Source organism: Galeopterus variegatus, unplaced genomic scaffold (genome assembly GCF_000696425.1).
Source record: "Galeopterus variegatus unplaced genomic scaffold, G_variegatus-3.0.2 Scaffold6546, whole genome shotgun sequence".
In the NCBI taxonomy this organism is placed as follows: Eukaryota; Metazoa; Chordata; class Mammalia; order Dermoptera; family Cynocephalidae; genus Galeopterus; species Galeopterus variegatus.
The window spans coordinates 20,078-36,993 of NW_007732657.1; the positions used below are offsets into that span (position 1 = coordinate 20,078).

General features: G+C 55.5%; 1 protein-coding gene across 1 annotated transcript; it reads right to left on the reverse strand.

Moving 5' to 3' along the window:
• Positions 1-2,604: 2,604 nt before the first annotated feature.
• On the reverse strand, positions 2,605-16,536 carry IL2RB (interleukin 2 receptor, beta). The gene is made up of 9 exons (XM_008590992.1): positions 16,449-16,536; positions 15,977-16,091; positions 14,873-14,951; positions 13,143-13,248; positions 11,591-11,739; positions 10,263-10,446; positions 9,325-9,424; positions 7,051-7,135; positions 2,605-3,363 (listed from the first exon to the last, which is right to left on the reverse strand). Exons 1-9 carry the CDS (start codon positions 16,534-16,536, stop codon positions 2,605-2,607), a joined length of 1,665 nt encoding a protein of 554 aa, XP_008589214.1.
• Positions 16,537-16,916: the final 380 nt, after the last annotated feature.

A 16,916-nucleotide genomic window follows, 5' to 3' on the forward strand; every position in this document is an offset into this window, starting at 1 on the left:
GTTTTTTTTTCATGGCACCGAAAATAATAGATGATAGATACAGATATCAATCATCAAGTACAATATTTACCCAGTGTGAGGTGTGGAAATGAGATGACGTTAGATGGTGCCTGGACACATAATAAGATGAACGTGACTCTTCTTAGTGAAAAAAAAAAAATGTTTCCTTCACAATCTTCTTGCTTTCTCTAAAGAAGGAAGTTTCCATTTGGTGCTGTTATGTTTTCAACAACTTCCCAACGCTTGCTAATCTCCCTTTTAAACTAAAAGACAACAGATTTCCAGCAGGCAATGAACTTAAACATTGTTTTATTGTATTTATTTTTTACAGTTGCCTTTTATTTATAGTGAAAATAGGTTTCTCCATTTACAGAAGCAATATAAAGATTTTTTTAAATAATTGTATTTAAATGAAAAAAGTGAATCAATTTAAAGAAAAAATAAGAAAATAATAACAAAGATGGTACACACGGATTATTAAAACATATACGAGGATACTTCAAAAAGTTTGTGGAAAAATGGAATTTTAAAAAAATACGAATCTTTCCATGAACTGTTAGAGGTACTCTCATTCAGGTGTGTGTGTGTATATATCACTCACAAATGACCACGACTTGAGAAACGTGTCTCTCCCAATACAGAAACTGACTTGCAGAGAGGTTTGGTATTTCACCCCAGGACACATTGCAAAGATGTGGACACAAAGCTCAGGTCTGATGCACAGGCCAGGACTGAAGAGCCCTCATGACCTGAACATACAGCCCCCAATGGCAGGAGGTGCAAAGTGAGACTGTCAAGTAATCAAGCTCTTTCCATGGTGAGGATCCAAGACTCAGACAACCTCAAGAAAGGAGAGTTTACTTTGGACTTAAAGGAAACAGGAATCCTGACCAAATGGTCAGTGGCTCCCGGGCAGTAGAAGTTTGCCCATGTGACTCAACTCCTCTCTACCTTCTCCAGGGCACCTTGTCCCCAAGCACCTGCTCCCGGGGTGCCACCCTGAGTTCAAATGCCCGAGACTGAGAGAGAATCTGACTGGCTAGCTTGGCCCGGCCTCCCTGATTCGACAGAGTTTCTGTGCCAAACCACCTCATAGGCTGCTAGTCAGCCTATGGGCAAGCTCGTGGTCAGGTGCCCAGTCAGCTGCGAGCGGGACCTATAAGTGCAGACACTGAGCCCTCCCAGGTCAGAATTAGCTGAGACTGGGTTCCTGCCCTCCTGAGGCAGAAGGTTGTGACAGTCCTCCCAGTGTGATCAGTGCCTGGGACAGACAGATGAGAAGTGGAGGGCTGGTGGGAGAAGGAGGGGACTGACATGTGAGGGGATAAGCCTGTTGCTGGAGTGGGCCTGCGGGAACCTATGGGCTCGAGACTCCACCTCTCTGTGTGAAGGCAGCCTGGCTCAGGGAGCCTGGGCAAGGTGGTGCCAGATAGTTCATTAATTCTTCCAAGAAATACAGTGCGGTGCTGGGCACTGTGTCAAGTGCCGTGAAAAAACAGTGAGGCCCTGCCCTCAAAGAGCTGCCCTTCTGGAAGCCAATGTGCCAGTCCTTGGGCTGCAGAGGAGACCCCTCTGGTGGAGGGTGGAGGGAAAGGACTCAGGTGTGGGCTGCCTGGGCGGCATCAGGACTGGTCGCTAGGAAGAGGCTACTGCCTGGGCTGCTTGGACTCCAGGGTTTACTTTCCAGCAGCCTCCCTTATGAATCTTTGAAGCCATTGTGGAATGATCCAGCAGGTACCCACTTTGTAGGGGATCTGTGTCCATACTTGGGCCACAGCATCAAGGATGCTGCAGCCAAGCATTCTGAGGTCATGAGAGATCCCAAGGGAGAAGTGACAAGGCCTCTTTCTCCAGCCACCCTGTGGTCCCTGAGAGCTTCTCCTTGAAGCACTGAATCTGGAAGTTTGGGCACATTAAAGGAAGCAGTTTTTCCCTCCAGGTGATGTAGAACTGGCACTTGAAGGATAAGGGAAGTTTGTCACCTAGATGAGGGAGAGGGCACACGAGGCGTAGCAAATAGCACGTGCAGAGGTGTGGGGGCATGAGGGGACTCCAAGGGACTCAGTAGGACCATTGTGAGGGTTCCAGAGGGAATGTCCCAACATGATGCTGGAGGGGTGAGTGCCAGCCCAAGTGGTGCCAAGGGCAGTGGGGAGCCATGGCAGAGTTTTGAACAGGGGAGGAGCATGGCTGTCCTGTGGAGGGTGGGTGAGAAGGGGGTGAGACTGGAGCAGGAAGCCCAGTGAAGAGGTTGGGGTGAAGACCCCTGGAGAGCTGTGAGAACCAATGTCAGTGACCAGCCGAGGGGCTGGAGAGGAGTGATGCTTCAGAAACAAAACTCATGGGACTTTGTGATTAAAGAGAGTCAGTAAAGACGGGTCCTGGCGTGGGTGGTGGAACCAGGAAGCAGCAATTGAGGTTTGGAAGTGGATGGGCTGGGGGGGGGCGCTGGGGGAGGCCATCTGGGCGGCGATGTCCAGGGGGAAACTGGACATTGAATTTCCTAAGCAATGGACTATCTCAAGGACAGAGTCCTGAACTGGACCCTCTTCTTGCCTGGTACAACAGCAGGCAGCCCCCTGCCTCCCACCCCTGGCAACCTGTCTACACCGAGCGAGCTGGGTCCTGACCCTGGAGTTCTTGGAGGGACAGGTAGATATCAGTGTTCAGGGTCAGGCAAGAGGAAAGGGCCCTGACCTGGCCCTGCCCCAGAGAGCTGGCCCAGGGGAGACCAGCCCCCTCCCCAGGGCTGGGGGCCGGGACCTCCTCCCCAGCCTCTCCCAGTGCCAGTTCCAGGGGTGACTGGCAATCCACCTGGTGGGGGATTCCTGGGGTAGGAGGCCCCAGGGACTGGGAGGCCCAGGCTCTGGGGACTTCCTCCTGCAGGGAGGGGGGCAGCCTCTCTTCACTGGCCCCAGTGCCCCCAAGGGCAGTGTTTGGGGTGTTTGGGCCACCAAGGAGACTGGAGGAGAAGAGCAGCAGGCCATCCCCGGGGGGGAAAGTGCAGTAGGCATCGTCCTCCCCCGACAGAGGCAGCAGGGGTGGGAGGGGAGACCCCATGGGTGCCCCAGAGCTGCCCTCGTCAGGCTCCTCCTCTGCACAGGGGTCGTAGGTGAAGTACACCTGGCAGGGCTCGATCTCCAAGGCTTCCGGGTGGTGGAAGAAGAAGTAGCCCTGGTTGGTGAAGCAGCTGGTCAGCGAGCGGCCGCTGGTGGAGGGCGACGGTGGGGCCACCTTGCCCTGCTGCAGCAGGAGCAGCTGCGTGGCCTTGGCATCCTTCTCCAGCACTTCCAGCGGAGAGATCTCAGGCGCCAGGCCACCAGGGCTGAAGGAGGACGAGGGGAAGGGCGAGGAGAGCCACTTCTGCCGGGAGAAACGCCGGTGGGAGGGTGAGTGGGGAAGGAGGACGAGGGGAAGGGCGAGGAGAGCCACTTCTGCCGGGAGAAACGCCGGTGGGAGGGTGAGTGGGGAAGGAGGACGAGGGGAAGGGCGAGGAGAGCCACTTCTGCCGGGAGAAACGCCGGTGGGAGGGTGAGTGGGGAAGGAGGACGAGGGGAAGGGCGAGGAGAGCCACTTCTGCCGGGAGAAACGCCGGTGGGAGGGTGAGTGGGGAAGGAGGACGAGGGGAAGGGCGAGGAGAGCCACTTCTGCCGGGAGAAACGCCGGTGGGAGGGTGAGTGGGGAAGGAGGACGAGGGGAAGGGCGAGGAGAGCCACTTCTGCCGGGAGAAACGCCGGTGGGAGGGTGAGTGGGGAAGGAGGACGAGGGGAAGGGCGAGGAGAGCCACTTCTGCCGGGAGAAACGCCGGTGGGAGGGTGAGTGGGGCCTACTCTGTCCCACTCTCCCACCCCTTGCCCCAGACTCTCCACAGCAACTCCTAACTCCTCCTCCTTAGCAATCAGCCCAGGGCTGCCCCCCAGGAAGCCCTCTTGACTGTAGCCCCCACAATCCCACCAGCCCAGGGAGGGTTCCAGACCCAGAGCCCCAGCACAGGCCTTCCTGGCTCACAGTAGTGCCGCGACAGTGTTTGCTGCCTCAAGAGTGGCTGTTCATTGAGCACCTGCTGTGAGCCTAGCGCTGTTGTAGTGCTGGGGACACAACAAAGGAGAGAATCCTCAAAGTGTCCCGTGGGGCCGAGCGCAAGTGTGTGAATCAGCCACCCAATGCCAAAGCAAAAAGGGCCCTGAGAGCACATCTTGATCACTTTACAGATGCCCAGAGAGGGGCCATGTCCTGACCATGATCACAGGCCAGCTGCTGACTGAGCTAGAACGTAGGGTCCCCGGTCACACTGCTTTGGAAGCATCTCTGGTGATGATCTCCGCTGTAGATTGATCGAATTGTGTCCCCCAAATTTCTTATATTAGAAGCTTAATCCCCATTGTAACTGTTGAGGGTGGGAAATCCTATTATGGTAATTGAAAGGTGGGGCCTTGAAGAGGTGATTGGATTGCAGGACTGTGCAGCAGTGAATGAATTAAAAATGCTGGTCATGGGCATGGTCTGGAGAGCTTTAAAAAGAGAGTGAATGAGGAGGTTAGTCTCTCTCCCTCTCTCTGCTCCACCACTCCTGTAATGTGATACCCTGCTGTCACTGTCGTCACCACCAAGACCCTCACTGAATGTGTTCCCTGGACTTTAGACCTCCCAGGCTCAGAAACCATAAGCAATAAATTTCATTTTCTTTATAAATCACCCAGTTCTGTGTATCTTGTTATAAGCAACAGAAACAGACTAATACAATCCCCCAATTCATCATCTCACCCTCCCAGTGCCCCGCAAAACCCTCCCCCAGTCTCCCACCCCCTCCCTCCATGGAGAGAGGAAAACACCTATCAGAGCACATCGCAGTTGCTCAGGAGTCCAGAGAGCCCTGGCGAGGAGTGAGTGCCAGCCCCAGCCCTGGCATTCACTAGCTGTGTGACCCTGGACAGGCCACTGCTCCTCTCTGAGCCTCAATTTCCATAATGGTTAGCCATCTCTTACCTGACTTCCTCACCGTTATCTATCGAGCCTCCAGGAAATTGTCAAGTAAGAAAATGGAGGTGGATACACCTGGCACAGGGTAAATTGCAGCCCACACAGCACAGGTGTAACGGGGGCCTCAGGTGGGTGAGTTCAAGAATCCTGACAGCCCTCTGTCCTGGGAGCCCTAGCAGATGGACTGTGGCCCCCCAAGCGCAGGGCCTGAGGGCCCAATCAGTACATTTCAGATGAATTCATGAACCAGCAGAGAAACGCCCCAGTTTTCCCTCTCCAGGGTGAGTCCCGGGGCTGAGCCAGCTGTTCCATGTGTACACACATACATGCACGCACCACTCAGAGAAGTCTGCTCGCTCCCCAAACCAGGAGTTCTGTTACAGGAGACAAGGCCGAGAGAGACAGAAAGGAAAAATTGAAGGTGGGAAAGAGGGTCCACTGGCTAGGAGGAAAGAAAAGCGTGGGTTGGGTGAGGTCATCAGTACTAGAGGAGGCAGCGGAGGGCAGAACCAAGTGGCAGCTCGGAGCATATGGCCACAAGAGGGAGAGGCCAGGCCTGTGGCCAGCACTGCGTGACAGGGGCTCACTGCCCCCCACCCACCCTGGGCTGTGCGCGGTCAGCCACTTCCTGGGCCGGAGCCTCCGCCCACAGTGCCCTGAAGGGGGAGCAGGATAAACTCGTCCACCTTCTCGCACGCAGACTACCAGATCCCCTGAACAGAGTGGTGGCCTTGTGGCCTTGGAGTTGGGAGTCCTGGAGTAGACAGAGAGGAGTAGGTCTTTCACCCAGCTGCAGAGGAGAGGGATCCCTCTGACCAGCCCCAACCCCCACCACATCGTGCCTCCCCAGGGCCTCCTCTACACACTGGGCCTGGGCCAAGCATCTAGACCCAGGACGGCCTCAGGGGAAGATGAAGTGGTTTGCAGCTCTCTGGGAAGAACCCCACTCCCACTCCAAAATGTCCCAGGCGCATAGAATCAGGACATCAAGCTGGAAGAGGCCTGAGGATGCATCTAGTCCAGACTCCAACCAGTTCCAATGCAGGAATCCCTCCTGCCATGTTTCCAACACACGGTCAGCCAAGGCTTGCTTGGATACCTTTATCAATGGGGATCTCACTACCTAGAGGGCTCAGGGAAGAATTTTAAGATGCATTCCCCACATCAAGAATACTGTAGATAAGATATTCTCAGTCTTGGGAGTTTTCCAAAGAATTCCAGAAGGGGCCCTGATCAGCCATGATAGAGAACACCAAAACCAGCTCACAATGGCTCTGGTCTGGTACGGTTTTCCAGCCCCTCGCAACTCCTGACCTCCCTCTGTCCCAACCTTGGGAGGCTTGAGTGAGGGTAGGGTGGTAGGAGCGGCCCTCCATCCCCCTTCCCTCCCGAAGCTTCCTGCCTGCGGTGGGTGTGAGCTGGGGAAGGGGAGAGGACTGAACTTCAGTGGAGTTCAGAGTGTTACTACTGTATGGACCTGCACTTTTAAAGTGGATCTATGTTTTGTGACTCGAAGTGACTAGAGTCACTCAGTTAGTATCCATGGTTACTTATGGAGGCTGCCCAGGAATTTTTTACAAGGGCGGAGAGGCACGAACCCCACAGAGCAGGTGTGTGCACAGGCAGTGGGCTAGGGACACTTGCACCGGCAAGTCCTGCTCATTCAACAGGCTGGAGACAGTAATTCCAGCTAGGGTCCCTTAAGCACACACTATGTGCCGGGCAGTGTTCTCAGGACAATATGTATAGCAACATTATTTTCCCCCCCATTTTGCAGGTGAGGAAACTGAAGCACAGAGAGGTTCTATAACTTGCTCAAGGTCACACAGCCAGGAAGGAGGGGAACCCTTCCTGGTTAGAACCCAGGCAGTCCAGCTAGGATAGAAGGTGCCATTCAGCCTGAGAGTGCCTGTGCCAGAGCTGGGAAAGGAGCTCATGCCCACCCAGGAGACTGCTTGCTCCAGCACTGTGTCTCCACTCACAAAGTGCAAAGACCACTCCTCCTGTACCACCTCTCACCCCACATGCACCACTGCCCACCTATGGTGTCCTCCACCTCCAGACTCCTACCTGGAAATCTCCTCCGTGCTCTGAGCTTAGCTGGGTAAAGAACTCCGAGGGGTCTGGGATATGACACTTCAGAACCTTCTTCAGCCTGAACAGGGGAGAGAGAGGAAGGGAAAGAGGGTGAGAGTGGGAAGGGCCACGGTATCCTGCCTCAGCCCACAGCTCTGAGGGCAGGGCACCGAGCCTTGCTACATTCATTTATTTATTCAACCAGTATGGACTGAGTGCCCACTATGGGAGGGTACTGTGCTGGGCACTGAAGACACAAGAATGGCCAACAGAGAAGGTTCCTGCTGTCAAGGAGCTGACATTCTGATGAGGAGACAGACACAAAGCAAGCGTGCAATGTTACTATTCATTCTGTGGGGACAAAGAGCAGAGTGCCATGCAAGATGGGGATGCAGGGGATCAGAGGTGGGGGAGACCACATAAGCCAGAATAGTCAGGAGTGGAGATGGCTGGAGCAGAGTGAACCAGGAGGAGGGAGGTAGAAAAGAGGCCTCACAGTAAGGGCTGCCATGGATGGTGGTTCAGGTTGTGCACTGCCCAAGGGCATCTGGCTTTGGGGGGATGGTGAGTAGGGGTGAATTCCAGCCCATGTTCTGCTTGCCAAGCTGAGTGCCTGGGACCTATATGCATCTGTCTGAAGAAAAAGGCACCATTTTCTTTTTTTCTTTTTTTTTTTTTTGTGACCGGTAAGGGTCACAAAAAGCAACCCTTGGCTTGGTGTTGCCCGCACCGCACTCAGCCAGTGAGCGCACCAGCCATCCCTATATAGGATCTGAACCCATGGTGGGAGCGCCGCTGCGCTCCCAGCGCCGCACTCTGCCAGGTGAACCACAGGGTTGGCCCAAAAGGCACCATTTTCTGATGTGCACAAAGGTTTCAAGTGGCGGTGGAGGCCCTCAAGTGTCAGGGCATATCCCATGTGCAGTGGGCAGCCTCTGAAGAGTGTTAAACAGGAGAGTGACGTGGTTGAGAATGGCTGAGGGGAGCAAGAATGACAGGAGGAGGGCAGTCAGGCCACTGTGGTCCCCCACCGTGCAATGCCATGCAAGTTAAGAGCGAACTCCACCTGTCTGGGTCAAGGCCACTTAGCAGGGAGTGGTTTGCCTTGAAGGCCTGCATGGAGCTGGTGGGGGTGGAAGAATAAAAAGGAAACGAGCTCTGATAACGCTGAGAACCACCACAGGGGTCAGGAGAATGGCACTCCCCGTCAGCCTTGCTACTAACTGGCTGTGTGGCCTTGAGCAGGACAGCTGACTTCTCTGGCCCATCTTGGGATCAGTTAAAAGGGAGTGGTAGCCCCCAACTCACTGCCTCCCAGTATCATGGAGTCAAATGAGAGGATGCAGGTAGGCACTTTGCAAACTGTGAAGTGCTGTGTCTCCTTTTGGGACAAGCAGGGCTATCACCATCAGGGAGCAGCGTCCCTTAGGTAGAAGTGGCACCTCCTCGCCACTCGGCCTTCCACCAGTCCACTCTCCACACAGCAGCCAGAGTCACAGCTGACAATGCCAACCCTGTCTCACTCTTGTGGAAACCCTCCCACGCCTGCCCAGGTCAGCCCTGTCCCCCAGCCCCTTCTGGTCTTCAGCCACACCAGCCTCCCTGCACTTTGTCCCTGGAATGTTCCTCCCTCCTTCCTACTCAGGGCCTTTGCACACGACATTTCCTCTGCCTGGGACACTCTCTCCATCCCCTTCAAGCCACCAGGTACATTACTCCTTCAGAGTTCAACAGAATAGTCACTTCCTCAGAAAGCGACCCCTGTGGACCCAGCAGAGGTTCCTCTCCCTGTTGTCTGCTCCAGATACATGGCACCTTCCTTCACTGTCCTAATCACGGTGTGTCATTACATACATGTGTGATTAATAAGTACCTGCCTTCCTCCACTGATTGTGAGCTCCATAGAGCTGGGACACACACATGTGGCTTGCCATTGTGTTCCCAGCACACACTGATGTGCACGTAGACAGCTGACATATACACACACAGCCTCAGTCCTGAGAGCAATGATCTGGGGAGGCCCCCCACAAGGCTCTGCCTGGAGGGCTTTGCCTCCCTACTTCTCTCTAGCTGGTTCCGTGGGGTTCTACCTTCGGGGTGGGTCGCAGGGAAAGGGCAGGTGTTGAGAGGGAAGACTCTTGGGAGGGCAGAGGAAGCACAGTGTGTCAGAGCAGGGCGCTCAGTGCAGAACCTGGCCTGCCAAGGTGATGTGCGTGTGTGCACAGGCACGTGCTAGATGAAAGCGTGAAGGAAGAAGGGACTTCTTACCATGGCCCGATGTACCGGCAGCTGGCCAGCAAGTAGACCAAGATGATGAAGCCCAAGGCACCGCTGAGGCCCACAATCATGTGGCCGAACCAAGGAAGGGCTGGCAGGGCCGGGGTGGGGTGCAGGGGGAGAAGCAAGGAGACGGGTTAGACAAGTGGTCCCTCCAGCACCCCCACCCCCGCCTGGGGCCACAACCTGTTGGTTACCAGGGCCCTGGCAGGTATGCCTGTGCCTAGGGGGTGGGGGTGGCAGGAATGGGGCTGTGTTCTGCTTAAGCCCACCCTCTCTGGGAAGCCAGATTGGATGCTAAAAAGAAAGGACATGGTGGCATTCCACGAGCATCTCAGGCTCCAGACAGATCCCATGGGCCCACTGTTGGGCCCGCAGCCCCTCAGCAGCCAGGCTCCACCCAGCCACACTCCTCCCTCCCCCTTCCTCTGAGCACCATTTAGAGACCCCCAGATCTTGCTTCAGATTGAACTCAAGTATGATGAGATGAGGGGCCGGCCTGCCCGGGGTCCCAGATGCCCAGCAGACCTGCTATGCAGCAAGCTTACAGGGACATCACCAGCTTCCATCACAGTGGCCCTGCCTCAGTGTCACGGTACCCATTTTACAGATGAGGCTGAGAGGTGGAAGCAGCCACCCCTGGCCCTGGCAGAAACCAGGAGTTTGAGGTGTCAGGGTACAGAAAGTGCAGAGAGCCTTTCTGGTCCCCCCGCTAACTCATGAGGCCATGGGCAAGTCTCAAGCCCTCACTGAAACCCTGTTCCCATCTGCAAAGTGGCTCCACCCTTCAGGGTCACCTCGAGTGGGTGAATGATGGCAGAGTGGAGGAGCTGAGCACTGTCCCCCACCCCAGGAGGGAGGGGTGCAGCAGCTCCTCCTCCATCAGCTGTCCCCAGAGCCACCCCTGCTGCCTGAGCTCCCTCCCCAGCCCTGCTGCCCACCAGTGTCTGCAGGCCTCGTCCTGAAGGCCAGGGGCTGGCTCCAGGGGCTCCAGGCTGTGTTCTCGCCTCGCTGGGGCAGGACCCGCACCTGGAGCTCATACTGGGTGTCTGCGGTAAGTGTCTCCAGGAAGATCCATCTCTGATTCTGCTTGAGGGACAGCAGGGGGGCCTCCTGGGGCAGAGACAGGGCTGTCAGTGGAAGTCCCCCCTGACCACCTCTCTTCCCATGGCACAGCTGGGAGCCTGAGAAAGGCAGTGCCTTCCTTGATCCCCACCAGCCACACCCCTCCTCTCTCCTGATCCTACCCAAAGGCCCCTGACCACGCAGCAGCTGGGACCACAAACCCAGGATCATCCCAAATCCCTCCCCTCTCTCATCCCCCACATCCTGAGTAGGTGCCAGTCAGCTGGTTCCACCTCAGGAACCATTCTGGACCCAACCCCTTCTCTCCTCTCCCCCACCTCCAACCCAGGTCTCAGCTGCCACCAACTCTCCAGCCTGCAGCTGGTCTCCTGGCTTCCACCTGCACCCCACTACCGTCTAGTTTACATGGGGCCAGAAAGAGGGTCGTCACCCAGACCTCCCCCACCTCTGGATTGCTCTCTTGCCTTCTTCCTGTTTCCCAGGCAGGGGTGTCCCCTCTGTTTGCAAACCCTCCCCAGATATTTGCAGGGTCAGTTTCTTCTTGACCCCCAGATATCAGGGAGGCCTTCCCTGGCCACTGGAATCCGAAGTAGCCTGCTCCGGTCACTCTCAAACACCTATCCCATTTAGTTTTCTCAGTCGATCTTACCTATACCCCACAGTCTCCTGTTCATGTGTCTGCCAGCTGCCTGCTCCTCACCCATGTGAGCTTCCTGAGATGGGGACACTTGCCAGTCTGACCCTCCACTCTCTCCCCAGCGTCCAGCACATAGTCAGTGCTCAGGAAATACCATGTGAGTGTGCATGTGAGCGAATAGAGGAATGAGTGAGTGAGCAAACAAGTGATGGAGCCCCAGGGGCGTGGAGTGTGCTGGATTCGAAGCGTGGAAAGGTGGCTTCCCAAGCCTCTGACATCCCACAGGGTGGGCAGTTGCCTGCCTCTTGGCTTTGTAAACCTCACTCTGGTGTCGGCCTGAAGTCTGCCACCAGCTGCATCCCCAGGGTGGCGGAGGGCATGTGGAGAGGAGTGGGCAGACCAGGCAGGACTCAGCCACCCGCCATCTGCCTGCAGCTGATGTTGCTTTGCTGAGATGAAGGACGGACAGCACAGGACATGGACCACGACAGGAAGGAGGAGTCAGGGCAGGTAGGGACAGAGCCATGTACTCACCTCCCAGCTGTGGCCCAGGGACCGTGCCCGGGCCTCAAACGCCAAAGATCTTTCAACGTAGTGAGAGGACTGGGAGATATTCCAGGTTATGTTACATCTGTGGGTTCCTATGTGAGTGACTCGGAGGGAGACAGGGGCCATCAGGCGAACTGGAGATGGGAGAGGGGAAGCCAGCGATGCCGGATCACGATGCTGAGATGACAGAGCCCAGCCATGCCTCCCCTCCACCTTTGCACCTGCTGTTCCTCCTCCAGGATTCTCTACCCACCCCCAATCCCCAGGTCCTCAGGACCTGCCCGCTCCCCTCTTCCAGGTCTCTGCTCAGATATCAGCTATTTGGAGAAGCCTTCGCAGATCACCCATCACTCTATCCCCTCGCCTGTTTGATTTTTCTTCTTAGCCCTTACCACGACCTGACATATGAAATGTCTGGTTTGGGCTCTTTATTCATTTCTGTCTCCCCCACCAGACTATGAGCTTGCTGAGGGCAGGGACTTTGTTGTCTGCTGTGTCCCTGGTGCCTGGAACATTACCGGGTACTTGATTAAATATCTGCTGAATGACCGAGTCAGGGCAACCTTTCTCTGCACTTAGAATTGATCCACGAGTTTTACATGGATCATCTCGTGTATTTTAAATGTGATGATTATAACATTCTACAATTCTGTAATTAAATTGATCTAAGTTTCTACAACTTAGAGACTCTGTAGGCTCTGTAGAACTACACTAATAATAAGTGAATGTTTACTGACTATATGCTAAGCAGTTTCGGTGCCTCGGCTCACAGACTCCTTACAACCCTGTACGGTAGGTAACTCTGATTATCCCCATTTTACAGATGAGGAACCTGAGGCTCAGACACATAAAATGGTCTGCCCATCGGATCACATCCAGTTAAGGCAGGGCTGCATTTTGAACCTTGCTTGACTCTCACCCTCTGCTCCACCTCTTCTCTAGAGATGGCCCTCAAGGTCAGAGGGAGGGGCTGAAGGGGGGCAGGCACTCAGTCATTCAACAACCCTTCCTAGAACACAACTGTGATCAGACCTAGTGCTGGGTGCTTGGAAAGGAGACAGGGGATTGGCAGAGACTCTACCCTCAGGGAGTTCACAGTCCAGTGAAGGAGGCAGACCCACAATCAGCCAGTGACAACTCAGGACATAAACTCCCTGAAGGAGGAGGTGACTCTTTGCTGAGCCTTAAAGGATGAGTGGGAGTTTTCCCAGTAGAAACAGCCTTCCAGGCAGTTGGACCAGCCTGTGCAGGGCTCAGAGGCACAGATGGGCAAGCTGGGTTTGGAGAGCTGGCCTTTGGTCATAGCAGAAACATAGGTGGAAAAAGGAGAAGTGCTGGGGAGGAGGGCCAGGAAGACCCTGAGCGGCCTTGAATGCCAGGGTAAGGAGCCAGAACTTCATCCCGAGGGCAGTGGGATGGTCAGATGTGGGTGTGGAAGCTGATGGGGAGAGAGACTAAAGCAGGGAGGATCCCAGAGGGCAAGTTAGGGAAGGAGGTGCCTGCCCCTGCACCAGCCCCGCGTGGGGTCCTCACGCACGGTAGTCGAAGGGCTTGAAGTTCTGGGTCATCACCGTCTTCCACCGCTCCCCATCACGGCACATCACTCTCATGTTGACCGTGTCAGCTGCGGTCAGACTCTGATACTGCAAGGGAAGGAAGACAGGCATTTAGCTGCCAGCTGCTGGGGCTGGGGAAGGGAGAGGCCATCGGGGACAAGGACAACGGGAGGACAGAAGCCCCTCCACATGCCCCATCATCTAAGGCAGGGGGCAGCAAGCATTTTCTGTAAATGGTCAGGTAGCAACTCTCTGCAGTCCACATGGTCTCTGTCACAACTGCTTGACTCTGTGACTGTAGTGCGAAGCAGCCACAGACAACATGTAAACGAACGGTGTTCTAATAAAACTTTATTTATAGACACAGGAAGTGGGCTGGATTTGGCCCATGGACCACAGTAGTTTACCAACCCCTGGTCTAAAGCAAAGTGAGCTGCCTTGGGATGGAGGGAGTTTCCCGTCACAAGAGGTCTGCAAGCAGGTGAAGCCACACACGCCCAGGAAGGTACAGGTCTGGAACTGTACCTGTTTAATAGATTTGAGTGTGAAAGGCTGCCCTCCCCCATCTCTCCCCACCCCCACAGGCTGATTTTTCTGGAAGGAAATGGCCAGGTATTGAGCATCTCCTGTGGGCAGCCATTGCTCAGGTGCCTTGGCTGCTTTTCTCACTGATGCTCACAGCAGTCCATCCCATACTGCAGGTGAGAAGCCTGAGGCTCGGCCTGAACAAGGGACTTGCCCAAGGTCTCCCAGCTGGTCAGCGGGGGAGCCTGGGTTCAAACCCAGGCCTCTGTGTCCACAGTCCCATGGAGTGGCGGCAGCTGTGAGTCCTGGCCTGTCATGCCTAAACGAGGGCTGCCCGTGAGGAACTTAGGGGGCCTCCCACCAAGCAGCCCTGCAGGAGGAGGCTCTGGTGCAGACCCTGCTAGGACGTGTGCTCTGGGGTCCAGGGTGGTAGTTTGGGGTCCAAGATCCAGGGCACAGTCCCCCTGACCTGCACAAGCTCCACTATGAGCAAACTTTGAACCTGATCATCAGAGTTCCCAGAGTTGGTCAGTCAGGAAACGATTCCTCCTTCTTCACCCCCATGGCCCTGCCTAGCCTTCCTACAGTTGCTATGGGGGCCAGGTTTTCCCAGATAATAATAGCATTATTCTTATTCTTCTTCTTCTTATTATTACAATTACTATTGTTGTAAAGACGTTGCCAATAATACATTCTGATGAGCACTTCCTCTGTGCCAGGCACTCTCTAAGCCCTTTACATATATTAGAGGAAGAGAAACTGGGACACAGAGGTTGTCCAATGTTGTCACCCAGCTGGTGCAAGGTGGAGTCAGGGCTGAAGGTCCAGCTCCAGAGCCTATACTCTTAACCCCACACTCCCCTGCCCTGCCAGGACCTCAGGAAGAGTCGGATATAGTGGTCGTTATGATTACTGGGGGACTCTCCCCACTTGATAAGGAATCCAGAAGTGTCACAGGATGCACAAAGCATGGGGGGACAGCAGGAGCAGAGGCAGGATGGCAGAGGCCTCACATTCCGAGGGTCTCTCACCCCTGGGTCGGGCCTGTGTTCTTGCCTCCTTCCTTCTGCCTCCTCCTCAGCCCCGCAGCCGCTCTGCAGAAGCCCCCAGCCATCGGGCTTGCTGGGCCTACGGAGGAACCCGAGATCTCATCCCTTCCCCACCCTCTCCCAGGTGGGCTACTCACATCTGGGGGTCCAAGGATGAGGTTACAGGCCCAGGATGTCTGCCTCACCTGGAGCAGCTCACAGGTTTTGTTCCAGGACCTTTCAAAGCAAAAGAGCCTCCTTAGAAGAAACGGAGGGACCCACAGACCTGGCCCAAGAGACCCTTTCCAGACCTCTCTGCTCTCAGGGTGGTCCCCAAGCAGCAAGGCCAGTCTGTGCAGGGCTCTAGGCCACTGCCAGCTCCCCGAGCTGTTCTACAATGTTCCCCTCCCAAACCCCAACTCAGCATATTTCCCTGCCCTCCTCATCCCAGCCTGACCCCACAGCAGCCAGAGTAATCCAGAAACACAAACCAGCTCAAGGCACGTGGCCCTCCCCATCGAAGCCTTCCAAAGCTCCATGGGACTTAGGGTGAAGACTCATCCCTAATCTGGCTTTCAGAGCCCTGTGGAATCACTACCCTCAGAATCCAGGGCCCCAAACCATCTTTGCCTCCTCCTTCCTCCCAGCTCCCCCTCCCCACCCCCATGGAATCCACCTCTGCCACAGACACCTCTCTGTAGTCTTCCCTTTCTCCTGGCCCCCCACCAAGGCTGCCTGGGGTCAGACCCTCACTCACCTGTCATCTGCATGTTTGGATCACAGAGACCCCTTCACCAATTCCTTCCCAGCCCCCAGGCTCCCCAACCACTCCCCAGTCCCCTGTCCCCACAGCTTCCCAAGGGGTCTCTCAAATCTCAGATTACTCAGAAAGCTCGGGGAGCCCCCTTTAGATCCCACCCTTAACTCTAAAGTGGAGTCAGCTGTGGCATAGAAGGCTCACAGCCCCATGTCCCCAAATGACCTTGTCCATCTCATCTCCAGCCCCTCCACTGCAGCCTGGACCTCCACCCAGGTCCCAGGACTCTAAATATCTGACTCCCAAATTCTCTTAAATGATGCCTTGATTCCAAGCCTTGTCCCAACAACTGTGATTCTAAGAGTCTGCAGGTCCTATTAGTCCAAGATTCTGCAAGTACAGATGTCTTGGTGTCTGAAATTTACGATTCTAAGAGTCTCAAAGTCAGTGATCATAAGATCTCACGTCCTGAGATTCTGCAGTGTTGCTGGCAGAGCACACTCACCGTTTGTTGAATTGGGCATGGATGTGGCAGGACATGCCCTGCAGACCACCAGCCCAGCTCCAGATGCAGGAGATGTTGGCTCTTGAGTTGTAGAAACACGTGAGCTGGGCAGTGTCTGCTGGGCAAGACAGGGTGTGAGTGGCTGGCTGCAGGGTGCCCACCACCCTTTCCTGGCACCCTGCACCTGCCAGAGGAGGAGGTAGACCACTCTGGTGGGCAGAGAAGGGATTAGTGGACCCATTTCAGAGAGGAGGAAACTGAGCCCCAGAGCCTGCAAGTTCTCACAGACAGGCTGCATGTGCAGCGGGAGGTGGGGGCGGAGAACGAAGGGCCCAGGGGGAAGTGGACGCCTGATCTCTGGTCCTCCATGCCCCTTCCCCCCTCCCCCTGCAGCAGGTCTGGGCAGGGGCTCCAGCAGGGCCTTGGCCTCTCCCCGAGGGAAAGACAGCTGTCCTGACTCCCCAGTCCTCACCATTCTCTGCTGCAGAGGCCTGAGCGGTAGCCAGGGGCAGGAGGAGGACGAGGAGGGGCAGGCACCAGAACAGGGCAGGGGCCGCCATCACATCCACGGGGTGGAGCTGGGGAAGGGAACCCTGAGGGAGGAAGAGGGGAGAAGCACAGGTGAAAACCCACCCTTTCCTGGCCGCCCCAGAGGCAGGCTGGGCCCCACCCCTCTCAGGGGAACTGTCTGTGGTCCAGCCTCAGGGCCTTGTCACTTGCTGTCCCTCTATCCACACGTGCTCACTCCCTTCTTCCAAGTGTCTGCTCAAATGTGACCTCCTTAAAGAGGTCTTCCCCGACCAGACTGTATTAAAAAAGTACCCCTCGTTACTCACCACCCCAAACCCATGTGAGTATTCAACACAGCATTCTTTGCTTGTTTATGGTTTATCCAGTTTTTCTCTCTTCGCGCACACGTGCGCGCGCACACACACACACA

What these genes read in the sequence shown, in the direction of transcription:
- IL2RB (XM_008590992.1), bottom strand. Translation starts at nt 16,536, where the DNA reads ATGGCGGCCCCTGCCCTGTTCTGGTGCCTGCCCCTCCTCGTCCTCCTC. An exon ending in CATGCCCAATTCAACAAACG is followed by an intron (nt 14,952 to 15,976) that starts GTGAGTGTGCTC and finishes TTGCTTTGAAAG; the next exon opens with GTCCTGGAACAAAACCTGTG. An exon ending in AGACACTGGTGGGCAGCAGG is followed by an intron (nt 9,425 to 10,262) that starts GCTGGGGAGGGA and finishes CGGCCCTGCCAG; the next exon opens with CCCTTCCTTGGTTCGGCCAC.